Source organism: Chenopodium quinoa, unplaced genomic scaffold (genome assembly GCF_001683475.1).
Source record: "Chenopodium quinoa cultivar QQ74 unplaced genomic scaffold, ASM168347v1, whole genome shotgun sequence".
NCBI classification, from domain to species: Eukaryota; Viridiplantae; Streptophyta; class Magnoliopsida; order Caryophyllales; family Amaranthaceae; genus Chenopodium; species Chenopodium quinoa.
The window spans coordinates 1094588-1111837 of record NW_018742483.1 but is presented as its reverse complement, the minus strand read 5'-3'; the positions used below and the strand labels follow the sequence as shown (position 1 = coordinate 1111837).

Here is a 17250-nt window from a genome sequence, read left to right as displayed (position 1 = left end):
CCCCAAGATGGCATCCAAGTTGAGGGTGCCGACTCCACTTACGGACGCCTTGTCCTCTGGGTCAAGCGCCCTCAACATGTCCTTGGCCATCTGGACGACAGTCGGCCTTTGCACAGGAGCTGCAAAATTAAGAGTTAGTCAAAGAAGCTCTATGAAACTATCTTGACATAGAAATTCAGTAAAGGCGCGGTTTATACCGTCTGGCTAATCCTCCTCCTCCTCCTTCCCATGACGCCTCTTCTCTCGTGTTGAGCCGACAGCAGTGTTGGGTTGCTTAAAGCCACCCTTCGATGCCTGAGAAGCATCCGGTTTGCTGACCTCCCTGTCAGCTTCGAGAGTAGAGCCGTCCCCTCTCTTGGGCTTGTGAGCAATGTGCTTCCGGTTCTTGCCGGATGCACTCACATCACCAGCCCCAGTTTTTTGAATCTTGGGTTGGGATTTCTTGGAGGGAGAGGGCCTGGTGGAACCACTCTGCATGAGAAAAAAGAAAGGCGTCAGAAAAACAGGCGGGAAAAATTTAACCTTTGTTGAAAAATATAACAAGTGTCATAAATAGCTACCTTGGGAGTCCCGGCTGTTTTCTGCTAGTCATTCGCCCGATTAAGGACGTTTGAGCGATATTTTGCTGCACAAACGGCAACCGGCTTCCTTGTTTCCGAGAGCTTTTCCATAGCTTTGTCTGCACCAAAAGCAGGAGTTAGACTTTGTAAACATACATTGAAAAACAATTTAAAGGTTGCAAAAAATCAGACTGCCGACTACCTCTCGGCATCTCAGAGCTTAGCCCACAAGCGGACAAGAACACCCCATCTTCCAGCCACTTGTAAAGGGGAATGTAGCTCTGGGGGACGACTATTTTCTCCCCCTGCTCATTTTTCCGAACGGACACTTTGAACAAACCCCGGCCAAAAATTTCCTCCTGGGCCCGCCTAGGGAGAGGGGACAAGGAGCTCTTGCCGGCCAGGAGGAGCAGATCCTTGTTCCACCTATTGTATTTTTGGTTCAGTCGACTATCAGAGGAATGGACTATGTAGAACTTTGTTCTCCAGTCCTTCCACTTGTTCTCCTTGCCGACTGCCATCATGTACCACTTGCAGGTGGACAAGGTGTACAAGCCTTCGCCGCCCTTGGCAGGCGCTCGGCTGAGTAATGCATGTGGGCGAATGCCTCAAAGCTGGGATCCACCTCCATCATTTCACATGCGGCAACGTACCCGATGATATTGATCCATGAATTCAGGACAAGTTGTCAGATACCCAGTTGGTATCCATCCAGTATTCTCTCCACGACCGGATGGAGAGGGAAGCGTAGACTAGCCTGAAGGACCGCCTCGTAGCAGCCCAAGGCTTGGTCCTCATAACTGGCTAGGGTCGGCTAGGTTATCGTGTCATCCTTGTTGGGAACGGACAAGAAAAAGCCATGACCCATGTCATAGAGGTCCGCTTGCTTTGCAGAACATGGTGATAGTAGGGGGCGCGTTCCAAGCGCCTAGAAGCACTCGGCTCCGCCCAACCTTCCCCCTTTTCCACTGACAAGGATTCCCTTACAGTGCTTACTTTTGTTCGGGCCTCCTCTGAGGTAACGGAGGCATTATCAGAAGATGACAAGGCCGAATCGTCATCAGAACTCTCCCCAGAGCTAGGGGACTGCCGGCTAGGGCCAGCAGGGTCCTCCCCTAGACTCTCCTCCGACGCCTGTTCTGAAGGCTCGGCCTGGTACTGACTGTCGGTTTCCCGCAGTATAGTATCACTAGGGGTGTCGCTTGAAGAAGGGGAGGAGTAATAAGTTGGAGTTAGGGGAAGGTCAGAAGAAGGGTTTGGGGGGTGCTCAGAAATTTCGCTAGCAGGCACCCTAATGGAGCCTTTAGAGTTGGGAGTCTCACTGTCCGAATGGTAAAAGGAACCATTCGGCCTAATCTCCTTGTTGTTTTCTTTGTTCGAGCCATCGTGTCCTGCAGATGCATATACACTGTCAGATTTGGAGATGTACTTAAAGGAAAGTTCTCGATCGAGCATTCGGCACTCCTAGTTCTAGATTCAGCCGTCCCCGGTGACCGGCTGATCACTAACCTAGGTCGTGCCGTGTACGTTTGGGAAACCACTTGATAAATGAAAAATGCAAGAAAGAATAAAAGAAAAGAGCAGGCGGTTACCTTAGAAGAAGGTATTACGAGACGCCTGGTTGGCTGAAGCAGACGGACAGAAAGCCGAGTGTCGGATGCTTGACAAAGTTTAGGTCTTTGAGAGTCTTTGAAAGTCAAAAGTCCAGATATTCTCCAAGATTCGCAAAGGTGTGAAAACAAAAATGGAGTCAAACCCTCCTATTTATAGAAAGGGGAAACCCTAATTTTCCCCCCAAAATGCAATTTGAAAATCCGTCTAGACGGATGATGACGCCTGTCACAGGTTCCATGTGCAATGCACGTGACCCCTGTGAGGGGCAAATGATTTGGGTATTTTTACCCGGCCTGGTGGCCCAGTCAGAAACTGCCATGTGTCATTAGTAAAGGTGCCATCTGGACCTATGAGATGATGACACGTGGTGGGCGAACATCCTTTTGTCCCAAAAAGATTGACGATCCAGCATGGACCATTCAGAGGGCGACACGTGTCACCCTAAAAGATGTCAGTGACACGTGTCACTCAGACATTGCCTCTGGAATGGCGGCCTTCAAGGGCCCAAACCTTGAGGCGTTGTTTTGCGGCGTGACCTAATCCCTAGGTCATCAGATCCTAGGGAGGGCACACTTTCCAAAAGGACCCTATAAATAGGGACAGTTCATACATTTATGACAAGAAACGGATACACGTAATACGAGACAACACGTCACTTTCACATTTATTACAGAGCTGTCGTTTTCAAGGAACATAAAACACTTTACTTGAGCTTGGAATCCGAGCAGATAACTTTATTTCCGCACGTTTTACTACTGAATACTTACTAACTTTGCTGAATCCAGTCTCAGTGTTGTAACTCTCCCAAGGGACAAAAACCCCCGAAACAGGTTTAATCTCGGTTGAACCTCATTCATGCTTGTTTATTTGATAAATGCAACGAACTTGAACAAATTTTGAAACTCGTTTAATAAATGACCTTGAACACGAACATAGGTATGCTCGTTCAAATAAGTTCACTAACGACTCATTTATTTATGTTTGTGAACTACTCGCCTAATTATATTCATGAATTATTGATTTATATACAATTGTTAATTATATTTATGTTTCTGTATTACTCGTCTAATTATTTTGCTATATTTTGAGATTTTCAAATTTCAAAGAACAAATCTCGTTTATTAGAAAAGCTCGTTTATTACTAAACTCATTCATAAAACGCTTATTTATAAACTCGTTTAATAAACAAGCCATTCACGAATCGTCCGCGAACATATAGTGTACTAAATGAATCGACCTTGAACAGATTTTTAAGCTTGTTTGAAAGCTCGGGATCGTGCTTGGACTCGTCTAAGTAAAATGAACTTGAACATGAACAAGGTAGTACTCCGCTCGGCTCGGCTCATTTACACCCCTAAATGTAGATAACAATTAGCGAATTCATACAAGTTAATTGTTGTAGATCTTTCAGAAGATGAATTCTCTTTAACTATAGTAATTGAAAACATTTGAGAAGAAATAGTGGGTATTAGGGGTGTCCCGTTTGGTTTTCAGTTTAGATTAAGGCCAAATTCAATCCGTTCCGAAATATAATTAGGTTTTCCATTTTTCAATCCGACCCGATCGGAATTACTTTTTCAATCCAATCAGAATTAAAATTCAGTTATTTGGATCCGATATGAAAATCCGAATTAAAATACGTTAATTTATCTTCTTTAATAAATAGACTAATACGATAATATAAATCAAAAATGCAATTATAAAAATAATATTTTGTCTAATACAGTTCATAAAAATAATATTTAGTTCAGTTCCTAATTTCCTTCTCTTATAAAATATTCATTCGAGTTCAGTGCAGCTCTAATAAGTTAAGTTAAGTTCAGCTAATTTCAATCAATGAGAACATGCCCTTAGTGTAATATATAAAACCATTGGAACTTATTTTACCTAATTAGAATTTATTGTAACTTACTAGACCTTATTTTACCTATTGAAACTTAGGGTCCAAATTGTTCACCTTATTCTAAGTTATATAAGGTGTATTAATTATTAAGGGGGTGTTCTATTCACTTCTTTTCCGCTGATAAGAAATTATCTGCACTTGTTACACTTTATTAAATTTTATTTTAGTTTTTATTTGACGTTGGGTTCTCTTATCAAAACTTATTAAACATGAAATGAACTTATTTAAACTAAGGGTGTGTTCTATGCACCTAATTTTGATTTTTCTGCACTTATTAGACCATATTCAAAATTATTTTAGTTGTAATTTGTACTTGGTGTAGGGAATAATTTCAAGCGTTAACCCCTAGCTTGAACCCCACTGTGATCATACACTAAAGTACGGTGGCGTCCAAAAGGGAAGAAGATAGAGCAAAAGAGTCGCCAACAAGTTTTTAGGAACTTGTAAACCGTTCACAGGGTGAAGGTTACACCCCTTAACGATCCAAGAGATCGTCAACTCCATAAGGTCTAGAACCAAATAAGGGTTCGGGGATGAAGGTACAAATCCAACCTAAAAGAGATTGAACCTGCCCTAATAATAGGCCTCTACTTTATTCTAATTGTATTCATGTACGCTTTTTTACTAACATGCAATCAATAGGATTAACCCTAAACCTGTTTATCTACGTTGGTTGAATATAATGCACAAATAAATCTATTATTGGCGATCACTTGAAATTATAATCAAATTAACCCTAAAAAAGATTATTAATTATCTTATCAAGCGTGATTACAAGTACCGATTCCCTTTAAACATGCATAAAGGCGTGATCAAGAAATAAATAAATATCAGGAAACATAATAAATAATCAATATCATGAAAATAAAAATATAATCATCATCAAGATAATAATAATCATAAAAATAATAATCATAATTATAAAAATCATACTTGTAATAATCATCATTATAATCATAATCAAAACAATTATAAATTATGTTAAAGCATAATAAAAATAGCAAGATCCTAGGCATGATACTAACAAGATTAATAACAAACCCTAGCATGTCACTAAGCAATAAAAATCATATATTTAACCCTAACATGATACTAATAATCATAAATATTAGGAAGAACATAAAAGGCATCATACTTGATATTAAAGTTACCCTAGACATGATACTAGGAATCTTTGAACATCCTAACATGATACTAGGAATCAAAATAACAATCTAAACATGATTTCTATATCATAATATCAATAAATCAATTAAAGCACTTACTTGGATGCTTCGTATCTCTTTCTAATAACAAAATACACGCGTTAGTAACTTCAAGGAAAATAATAATTAAAACAATTAAATTAAATAATTGAAATATATATTTGGGACCAAACCCTCAGAAATTAAAACCTTTCACGTCTAGGGCGAAGGCAACTTCGAACAATGCTAGGTGTTTCTAGATCTTGTGAATGCGGAATTGTGTATGTAAAAGACAAAGTTTAGGAGAGAGAGAGAGAGAGTAATCAAGAAAATCTTGATGAGAGTTGGTGAATGATTAAGAGAGATTTAGAGAATTAATGATTGCGAATGAAAACTGATTGTAGGTGAGAATTCGTGAGAATTGGTGAATGAAAACGGAGTTTTTAATACGTTATTTATAAAGAAATCAGCCAAAAAGATAAAATATCAAAACAAAGCACTTGGCGCACGCAAAACGAGATTGGCGCACGCAAAACAGTGCTGGCGCCAGCACCAGCTTATTGGCGCCAGGCGCTAATGGCTAGCACCAGGCGCCTGGAGTCAGGCGCCAGGACTATTTTTGACGTGTTTTTGAAAATCAGATAAGTTTGTCGTACTGGAGGATAAAATTGTATCTTTTCCCCGAAAATGCTTTTTGATTTTAATTAAAACTCTGAAAAGTCAACAAAAGTCAATTTATCATTGCTAATTGAATTAGAAATGAAAAGAACCTTCTAGAAGAATCTAGAAGACTAAAACCATTCCTAATTGCATTAGGAATGATAAATCATATTAGGCCCTCCCCAATATCATTAGGCCGCATATAAGGCTCAAACCGGGCCCAGTTTGGTAAATTGGCATAACTTCCTCAATATTCATCGGAATTGGGCTTATAATATATCGTTGGAAAGCTCTTGTCAAGTCCCATCCAACTACACTACTATTGGATCCATATCATGGACCAACCAAACTGGATTGGTTTTTTTCTTAAAATAAGTTTTCAAAAACAGAGAGAAGAGAAAAGAAATTAAAACTTTCCGCAACACTAGACTTTCCACACTTTCGCTTCATTCGATTATGATTTGACGTGAAAGGTACTCATCACTGGGTTTGGTTTTTGGGGAGACACAAATGGGTGTCTACAGAAGCTCCCACTTTGACTGAGTTTGGAGAAACGCGAGTTTCGAAAACAAAAGTCAAAGTATCGATAGGGACGGAGAATGATTCAGAACATTCTGCGATCCTAAACCAATCTTGTAACGCCAATAATTACAAGCTAACGTTAGTTAAACAGATAAAAGAGTTAAGAAACGCGTATCTTGCACCGTCGAGCACACGTCTCTGAAAGTAGTCGATTTGCTGCCGCTTTACTGTTTTGATGACCTCCTGCAAGCTAGAGAATGCCATCCCGCTTGAAAACTGCTACGCCCGTAACTGCTTCCAAATTAGAAGATTGCTTTGCCTGAAACGATCCTCCTCCGCTATGATAATATTCCACGTCCAAGGGAATACTATCGAAGATTGCTTCTCTTGAAACAATTCTCATCCGCATTGATAATATTCCACGTCCAAGGGAATACTATCGAAGATTGCTTCTCTTGAAACAATCCTCAGTTGTTTGTGACAACTCTCCATAATCCAGGAAACGCCACCTTGCTGTTTCGATGTTCACTCGTCTCTGAACAAAGAGCTTCTTTTTTATATGTTCACGCGTCTAAAGAGCTTCTTTATTATATTCTTTTTTTAATATGAACTTCTAAATGATGTGTCCACGCGTCTTTGAACGAAGAGCTTAATAATAGGATGCCTACGCGTCTCTGAGCAAAAGAGCTTGTAAGAAATGTCCACGCGTCTCTGAACAAAAGAGCTTGAAAAGGATTGTCCACGCGTCTCTGAACAAAAGAGCTTGATTGATATGTCCATGCGTCTCTGAACGAAGAGCTTGATAATAGGATTCCCACCGTCTCTGAGCAAAAGAGCTTGTATGAAATGTCCACGCGTCTCTGAACAAAAGAGCTTGAAAAGGATTGTCCACGCGTCTCTGAACAAAAGAGCTTGATTGATATGCCCACACATCTCTGGAGTAAAAGAGCTTTTGAATGATATGCCCACGCATCTCTGGAGCAAAAGAGCTTGATGGAAATGTTCACGCGTCTCTGAACAATAGAGCTTCGGTACTTGAACGTTTGTTGCGATAATGTCTTGAAGAAAATTTTTTTGAAGACCAACGTTTGTCGATCTCTAAAGCTCGTATAAAATTTATTTCTGCTAAAACCAGTATGTCGGTGTTTCCGTGATGAGGCTATTCTTAGGCGCTTTAAAATAAGTGAGACGATCTTTCATCAAGTCGACCACTTATTGTGATTGTAATCAAACTCACTACTTAATCATGTCAAATTGCTTGGAGGGGCTTACTGGCGTACCAAGGAACCTGAAATTGTTGTATAAGGTCTAAATCACCTTTCTGAGAGGCTTTGATCTCTGTCGCTGCTGAAATATCTCTGGCGCCAAGAATTGACTCTGTCGCCAAACGTTGTGATAGGGTCCTCCCTATTCTGCTGCACCTGTATTTATTGTTGACTATAGAACTTTTCCAATCTCTTTAATTATCTTAGGGTTGACCTAAGGTTTAATGTCGCTTGACTTATTGACTTGACACGACTCAAGGTATAAACTTGACTCGATGTGATCGACTGGCTCGAGGTTGACTCGACTCGAAGTGTTTGACACATGCGTTAGACTCAAATCAAAGTGATATGAGACGACATGACTCAATGTGTACATGACTCGTGTGTGCATTGTAATGTGATCGTGCGACTCGAAAAAAGCACAAATTTTCCGTCATTTTTGTGGAGGGTACCGACTTTCTCCCGAAAAAGAAAGACACGAAAAAGAAAGAAGTTTTTGAAGGTGCGTGTTGAATGAGCTTAGTCAAATGTTGTTTGATACTATCTCTCAAGGTGCAAGGATTAATCCATCCTAGGCTATCTCAACTGTTAACTCAATGATGAAAGAATTTGGGTAACTTAGGCACGGAGGCTAAGCACTTCATACTTCGTGATGCAATGACCATTATGGTTGATGAGTGATGTGACAAGGCATGCTTCAGCGTTGTGTTAAGATTTTATGACATAGGGTTCCTAAGGGAAGTATATTTGTTCATGTATCTGTGCAGTGTGTGAAAGTGACACTAAAGCTAAGCCACAAGAGCTAAGTGTGTGGAAAGAAAAAATAGAAAAGAGTCAAATGGTGATGACTCTTAGGCTAGGTAAGCTAATGATGTAAGGATCAAGCCCCCAAGTCTAGCTCTAAGTGGAGCATAAGATATCCCTTGATATGATCATGTTGTAAGTGTGTGAATTTAAATATGAATGCATGTTTATTACGGTCGCACCTCGATGTGAGGTTGCCTACGTATCCGTTAGGAATCAGGCCGAACGTAGCTCTAGCCGAACCTCGCACGAGTGTGTATACCTCAAAAAGGTCTTTTTAAGGGTTGTAACGTGGTTAGGCTAAAGGTTATAGAAGAAGGGGATAAAGGCTTAAGACCCTAGATAAGCCCCCAGGGTGTGCAACCTCACTTTTGAATCTTTATATTTTTATGCTTGAGTTTCTACTCTTTTTTAGCTCTCTTTTATCTATTGCTTTAGCATTTATTTTATTTTTATAAGTGTGGGCAATCCCGATCATGCGGTCTATCACTCACTTGGCATTCATGTTTCTCAGGCACGGTACCGAGCACTCGATAAGAGACGCAATCTGAGACGTGTTCATATCAAAGATATTTTCATATCAAAAACATTTGAACACTTGCCCTTTTGTACACTTTTAATTATTTTTTTGCTATTATTTATTTTTTGCTATTTTAATCTTTTTGAAGTCACTCAAGCCTTTTTAAAATTGCATAAGTTACACACTATCCCATCCCAAGGTTAGGTAGATGTAGGTTGAAAAAATGAAGGTGAAAGAGATATGATGTGGCTACAAGGGGTGCCTTGCCTTAAATCATTGGTATACCTTGTGCTTAATTCGACATAGTTTTTTTTTTTAATGCAATGAAATGATCATATATAAGGAAATAAATGCTCATTTTATTTAAGGAAAAGAAATAGAGAATCTACAAAAGTAATCTAAGGGAAAAGAAAGGTCTCTATGCTAGACTTACACTAGTAGAAAAAGGCTCATTTGCGTCGCTCATTTATAGTGTATTTGCGTCGCTTCTATGAGCGACGCAACTGCTCGCGACACAAATGACTTTTAAGTCATTTGCGTCGCTCCTAGGCGCGACGCAAATAAGAGTCATTTGTGTCGCTCCTTTATAAAGGAGCGACGCAAATGAATTTTTTGATAAACTTATTTTTTGTCATTTGCGTCGCTCCTTTATAAATAAGCGACGCAAATGACTCTTCTGACAAACTTATTTTTTGTTATTTGTGTCACTCTTTTATAAAGGAGCAACGCAAATAACTCTTCAGATAAACTTATTTTTTGTTATTTGCGTCACTCCTTTATAAAAGAGCGACGCAAATGACTTTTCTGATAAACTTATTTTTAGTCATTTGCGTCGCCCCTTTATAAACAAGCGACGCAAATGACTCTTCAGATAAACTTTTTTTGTTATTTGCGTCGCTCCTTTATAAACAAGCGACGCAAATAACAAAAAATAAATAAACTTATTTTTTGTTATTTGCGTCACTTGTTTATATAGGAGTGACGCAAATGACTGAGTAGACAATACAAAACTGTTGTATTTGCGTCACTTGTTTGTTTAATGAGTGACGCAAATGAGGTGAATTTTTTTTTTTAATTATAATATAATAATTGCCTTGTATATGTTTGTAGTACTTGTTTTCCTAGGTATAAAGTAATATGCTAACGCTAATATAATTGAAATAAAAATGCAATATTATTGAATAATGCAAATGTAAATTTCGGCAGAGTCTCCTCTGTAATTTGGCCTACCCATAAAATTTCCAAACCATGTTTCTTAACCAAATCAACGTATAATACAACTCCAACTTCTATACTTAAACTTAAAGGTAGAAGTACCTCAACAGCTCAACCTAGAGTTCAAAACGTGGTAACTACTAATTACTGACTATAGTATACAATTTCGCCCAAGCGAGCAAGAGGCATATGGCAGCTTGCCTATTGTGACCAAAAGTGAGACAGAGCCCTTCCATTTTTGCAGGCCGCAACACACTCAAGCACATATTCTCTGAGCTTCTTCTGGACTTCTTCCATTGGCAAGCAGGCATCAACCATCTGTTATCATTCAGCATCGTATGAAAATCTAGATGGCATTATTACGGAATTTGATGAAACAGCAACTATCTCACAGAATCTAGTTAAAAAACATAATTTACAAAAATATAAAGAACATTGCAAGAAACTGGAACATGTTTAAGTAAAATAAAATTAGTATAACCTGCACTACATAATATTGCAGGCATCACTATAATGTCACTATGCAAGATAAAGTCACCACTGTCAAACCTATTAACCTTACAGCCTTACCAAAATTGTACAGTCTGATGCAAGCTATGAAAAAACTAAGATTTGGTTTAACAGCCATGTCTCAGATCATACCAAATAAATTAACCAATAAATAACAACATAGAAAGGAATTAGATTCAGCTAAACATAACATCAAACACATGGTATGCAACTCACAAATTATGTATAAAAAAACAATCATAAAAAGAAAAAAGAAACAACCTTTTCTCCCAACGATTAGCACTGAACAAAAGATGAATAGTATTATCATCCAAATTAGATTGATTGGAAAGATAAGCAGAGATCATCTGCCCAACAGCAGTATTTCGATCCGGAAACCGCCATAACTCAGCAGAACACCCAATACTTTGCAAGTGAGAGAGAAACTGAATACACTAAGAGCTCTTTCCACTTCGATCTAACCCTTCTAATACAACCAAAGCACCTCTTGATTGTAAATTGGGGTTTAGGGCAGAAACTTCAATTTTCTTGGAAGAATCATTCTCCATTTTTTAGCAAAAATTGAACAATTTAACTGAAATTTAACATCCTGGTTTCTCCTCTGTGCTCCTGCAAAGTGCACCCAGGAAACAACTCAGATCAATATTTTGGTAATTGTTCAAAGGAAGATAACTGAGCATAAATTATACATCATTAGTAGTTATTACTTGTGAACTTCACTGTCATGTCTTTTCCTTGTCATCTTCCATGTAAACGGACTATTAGGATCCACACCATGCTGTGAAATTTCCAAACCATGTTTCTTAACCAAATCAACGTATCTGAAAATTCAATAAAAAAAATGACAAAAGTTCTGTACTGAATAGCTCAAGACATTAGAGGATATGATGCAGAAAGAGTGCTAACTTTTCAGAATCAAAATTATCCACTCCCAAATCTTTGTCCCAGATAAATATGTAATCATATGGTGCCACAATGTCAGGATGTAGAAATCGTTTTGCATACCACCTTTAACCATACAATGAAAGAACGGATCAGTATGATAAAATTGATAATTAATCTGACCCAATTGCCTTAAAAACTAGAGTACTAACCATTTCTCACTAGTTTGCAAAATTACCAAGTAGAGACACAATTATGAATCATGTAAGAATAGCCAAAGTTAGCAAATAAAGCTTACTCAGCACACTCATTAATCTTCCCCGAATTCTGGCTTTCCACAATATTCAGAATCAAAGACTTGTTTTCATCCAAGTACTGCCAAGATTTAAACCAACCAAAATTTAGAAATCAATAAGAAAAAAATATTTCCAGATGAGAACTAACCAAGCAGTATATATAGATGAAGCGGCTAATAGACTAGAATCATAAGTGAATTAATGTAACAAAGGATGAATATGTCATGCATAACCAAAGTGTATTACAATACATATCAATTTTTACTTAAGCTTAAGGATCAAATGATCTGCAATTAGCAATGTTTTAGAATCTACCCCGGTAGCCCTAGACTAAGATAAAAAGCAATGCATACAACACCATTCCCTTATATAATTTCATATGTATTAATTGATTTATCAATGATCATTTGATTCACAATAACTTCCTTTTATTCAACCATTTACAAGGGAACATACGGATTCTCCATTTTAATGAATCGGAGATGACAGTTGTTCATGCTTGAGACTTACAAAAAAAAATTGAAAATAATAATAATAATAATTCTGGGTTTTTTCCTCCAGATTTAGGCCTTCAAAAGTAGCTTAACAGATAAGAAAACTTGATACTAGGTTTAAAAACAAGTTAAAACCATCATCACTAAAAACCACTAGTTAAAAAAGTACATTTACACTATTTTTCATTATTAGCCAAATAGTCATAACATTAGTTGAGTAAGAAATACTGACATTGCCTCCTTTTCAATAAAGGTTTAAACTAAATTTCTAATACCAGCAAAACAAAAAGGTCTTACAGAACTTATGAATATGTGAAGACCATTACAGGAGCCGACACCTAAAGCTTCATTACAGTAAATTTTAAGTTTGCTACACTTCAATGATTACACTGACATTTTATACTTCCATTTATATTTATATTTATATTTATATTTTCATGTTAATTCTTGAATTGCTTGTTGTGGTCTAAGTTCAGAAAAGGTTCAATTTCCAACTGCCGGAAAAGTTAGGTTTGGACCAAAAGGCAGATCTTAGGCCAGGGTTGAACCATGCTCTTAAGGTATGTTGAAAAGCATGCCAGCAATAATCAAGCTGCATGACAGTATGTATGATGGATATCGACTTTTCGATGCTTACAAATGCGAGCACGTAAACCTTAATCATCTGTTAGGCTAATTACAACTAAGATAGACATAACAATGTATCACTCGACTGAAGTGCTCGTTCAGCATGCTTCAATGACTAAACCCGAGATCATAATGGACTTTTTAATTGCAATTAAGGCAGTAATAACTTAAATCATCAAGTAATGTACATTTGTACTAGACTACAATAGATTAAGGCAGTAATAACTTAAATCAAAGTTTGCAAAATTACCAAGCAGAGACACAATAATTATGAATCATGTAAGAATAGCCAAATTTTGCAAATTAAGCTTACTCAGCACACTCATTAATCTTCCCCGAATTCGAAGCCTTAAACCAAGAAAAGATTGAACATAAATAGAAGAAATCTTACCATAGGTGGAATTGACTTCAAAAATTCAACAATGTCGAGCCGAAATCGAACTTCAATTGTTGTTGCTGTAATTTGCTTGAACTTCCTCGGGTTTTTTGGGGCAAAATTAAGCGATTTTTCCACTCGAAAATTTCAGTTATTGCTCGAATTTTTGTTGCTGTAATTTCTTGACTTGAACCCAGAAAAAGACGTAATTCAAACAATTATTGTTGCTGTAATTTCTTGACTTAACCTATTGTTGCTGTAATTTCTTGACTGAAACTCGAACAAAAATTATTTATGACTGAAATGGGACAAATTTCTTAGGGTATATTGCGTCGCTGCCAAAAACCCTAGAAATCCCCCCACGAAATCCCCCAATCGAACTTGAAGACCGAAATTGAATTTTTTGGGGCTTTTAGGGTTCGAATTTGTATGCTTTTGAGTTGATTTTTTGCTCGAAATGGGGGATTTTTGGTCGGAAACAATCAATTTTTCTGGGTTTAAGGCTTCGAATTTCTTAGGGTTTTTGGTCTAAAATTTTGCTCGAAATTGCTCGAATTCGCAGCCGATTATGGGTCTTCGACTTCACTGCGATTTCAGATGTTAAATTTGCTGGGGAAACGCAAGTTTTTGGCCGAATTTGTTGGATTTCAGAGACAAATTTGTGGGTATTTTGCTGTAGAAATTCGCTGGAATTTAAGAACTCTTGTTTTTTTTTTCTTTTTGTATAGTGAATGTAGGTACCTGATGAAAAACTAAGGTAAAAAACACAGAAAAACCTAAAGACAAAAGAGTTATTTGCGTCACTTTATTATAAAAAAGCGACGCAAATAACCTTGTTTATAATGTTGTACAATGTACATATGCGTCGCTCATTAGTAAAAGAGTGACGCAATTTACTTAATCACTTATTTGCGTCGCTTGCTAACTAATGAGTGACGCAAATAAGTTTATTAATTGCGCCGCTTTAATAAATAGGAGCGACGCAAAGGATAGAAAGTTGAAATGCACTTGAGTTTTGCGTCGCTTCTTAAATATTATGCGACGCAAATAATTTAAAAGGAAGGTAAAATAAAACATTTGCTTCGCTCCTTAGAATGAGTGACGCAAATATGGCGACGCAAATGTACATTTTTCTACTAGTGTTATTAGGGAAAGGAAAAAATGAAAAAGAAATAGAAAAAAGAGGTCACGAAATCTTGTCGTTGAAGCTCGCCTCTTGTCTTGTGTTGTTCCCTTTATCATCACTCGCTCTTCTTGTTAACTGGAGGCATGGGAAGCTTGTTGTTATCAATCAAATATTGGATAGCCTCCTTTAGCTTCCAACAGCTCTCAGTAGTATGACCCCTGCCTTGGTGGCACTTGTAATGTTCGTTTGGATTCCAACTAGGAAATCTTTTCTTAAGTGGAGGATCTTGAATAGGTCCAATGGGAGTAATGATTCCCTTAGCATGGAGTCGGTCGAAAGCCTCATCATAGTTAATTCCAATAGGGGTAAATTCCCTTTTCGGTTGCTTTCGATTACCCATGGCTAGGATCTCACTAAGGTCGAAAGTACCAACACTGTTGCTAGAGTAGGTTTTTCGGAAGAAGAAGGATAGTCGTTCTTCTTCCCTTTACAGCCACTGATACTATTGTTACTAATCTTGGCCTTCTTGTCGCGCGGAGGAACATGAAGGAGATTTGAATCAATAAGATCTTGAACACGATCTTTGAGGGCGAGACATACTTCAGTGGTGTGACCACGACCTCTATGGTATCGACAATAAAAATTTGGATCCCAATTGGGAAACCATTTTTCAGGCGGGGGGTCTTGACTGGGACCAATGGGGTGGATAAGACCTTGATCGTGAAGACAGTCAAAAGCTTCATTGTAAGTCATTCCTATTAGTGTGTACTCTTCAATGGTCTGTTTTGCCTGTGGCTTAGGAGCATTGAGTTCTTCATTAAACTCTTGGCGAGAATTTTGTTCGATGGTCATTAACCGATTTGCTAATCCCTCTACCACATTTAAGAGCATGGCAACGACATCTTGCAGTTTTCGAACGTCCTCTTTTAGACTTGACGAGTCTTCCATTGTATTAATTATCTTAGAAAAGACTTTGATCCTCCTCAATTATGGCCACTTCATCGAGAAAGGTCATATAAGCTATCTCGATCATGGGCTCTCCTACAGGTGTGATAAGAAGTGATGGATCGAAGGGTGCTTGGTCATCTTCGATGGCTAGAATCTCGAAAGTTTCATTGTTATCGATCAGATCTTGAATAGCTTCTTTGAGTTTCCAACACTCCTCGATGTCTTGACCCTTTCCTTGGTGATATTTGCAGTTCTTATTAGGGTCCCACTTAGGTGGCCTGGCTTCTGGAACTGGATCTTTGATGGGCCCTATGGGCATGACTAGTCCTTGGTGATGTAGCTTCTCGAAAGCTGTTTCATAACTCATGCCAAGTGGAGTGAACATCCTTTTTGATCTTTGGATTTGTGGTTTAGAGGTGTTCGTGGCATGTACCTCATTAATGGGAGAGGAAGAAGAAGGATGGTCGCTCTTCTTTCCTCTCGCACCATTATCTTCAGAAGGTCATCTTCAATGTCAATGCCTATGTTATACACAGCCTTGAAAGTATTTAAATTGTGTTGGTACTTTAAGTGCCTTGAATACTTCCCTTGGAGATTCTTGATAAACATCCTCACAGATTCTTTTTCGGTAGGAGCCTTGACCATATTAGCGGAAGTTTCTCTCCATTTATTGAAGAAAGACGTGAACCCTTCGTTTTCTTTTTGTTTTAACATCTCAAGTTGTCTGTGGTCTGTTTCGTCTTAGATGTTGCACTTATATCTATCAATGAAAGCGTTTGTGATCGACTCCCAAGAAGAGGTTTTTTCTTTCTCGAGAGAAAATAACCATTGTTGACAAACGGTTTCGAGAGATAGTGGGAACAGAGAGGGGAAAACCTTCTTATCGATACCCTTAATGCTCATTATAGTTTCAAAAGCTCTTAGATGGAAGTAAGGGTTATCTATTGCCTTGAATTTAGGGATGTCAGTGGCGTTGAACTTATGCGGAAGAAGTTCCTTGTCCAGAGAGACCCCTTGTGAACTCATGACCTGAAATTTATAGTCACTAGATAGCTTGCTTAGACTCTCTTGCATGAGGTCCATCTGTTGTTGCTTCACGGGATCATTGATCTTGAGTGTGAGAAGCTTCAATGTCTCAGTTACGGTAACCAATTGGTTCCTAAGCTCGTTAACTTCTTCTTGACTTGCCATTATCTTTTTAGCCTTCCTCTTTTGACGAATTAGTTTATCGAAAAGTGAAACTTGAATAAAGAGATTGTCCTTGATTAATCGCCCTTCTCTCCTCGACCAAGTACTGTGGAAAAGGAATTTGGGGATATTCATTGTTAATTATTTAACTCAAACTCTATTCAACATGCAATGGAAGGAGGATGTGAAGAAAGATTGGAATAGAATGTGAAGGAAAATGATGTAGATGGAGGGATATGAAGAATTAGGAATAAAATGTACCCCCCAACTCAAATGACGAAAAAAGACCGACTCATGCATGAACCTAAGACATGGTCATGGTGGCATATACTCAAAGTGTGTGCTATGACTATTGAGTGTAGGTGATGTGTTAAGACTCGTGTCATGACCATGTGGCTAGACTATGTGACTAGACTCAAGCAAAGACTAAGTTAAGACTTCACGTATATGCATTAAACTGGACATACTGTGGTATTTTAGTCATAACTTTTTATCTGTGACTCTGATTTGGATGAAACCAACGCCACATTAACGATAAAACTCAGAGCTACAGATC

General features: G+C 38.2%; 1 protein-coding gene and 1 long non-coding RNA gene across 2 annotated transcripts; both read right to left on the bottom strand.

Annotated features, from left to right (window-relative positions):
- Positions 1-204: 204 nt before the first annotated feature.
- LOC110719142 lies at positions 205-2015 on the bottom strand. The gene is made up of 3 exons (XM_021898048.1): positions 1514-2015; positions 609-679; positions 205-471 (listed from the first exon to the last, which is right to left on the bottom strand). Exons 1-3 carry the CDS (start codon positions 2013-2015, stop codon positions 205-207), a joined length of 840 nt encoding a protein of 279 aa, XP_021753740.1.
- A 9327-nt stretch (positions 2016-11342) lies between these two features.
- LOC110719084 lies at positions 11343-11697 on the bottom strand. Its single transcript, XR_002511021.1, has 3 exons — positions 11664-11697; positions 11465-11578; positions 11343-11366 (listed from the first exon to the last, which is right to left on the bottom strand). It is a non-coding gene; the product is annotated as an uncharacterized LOC110719084 (long non-coding RNA).
- Between the last annotated feature and the right edge of the window lie 5553 nt (positions 11698-17250).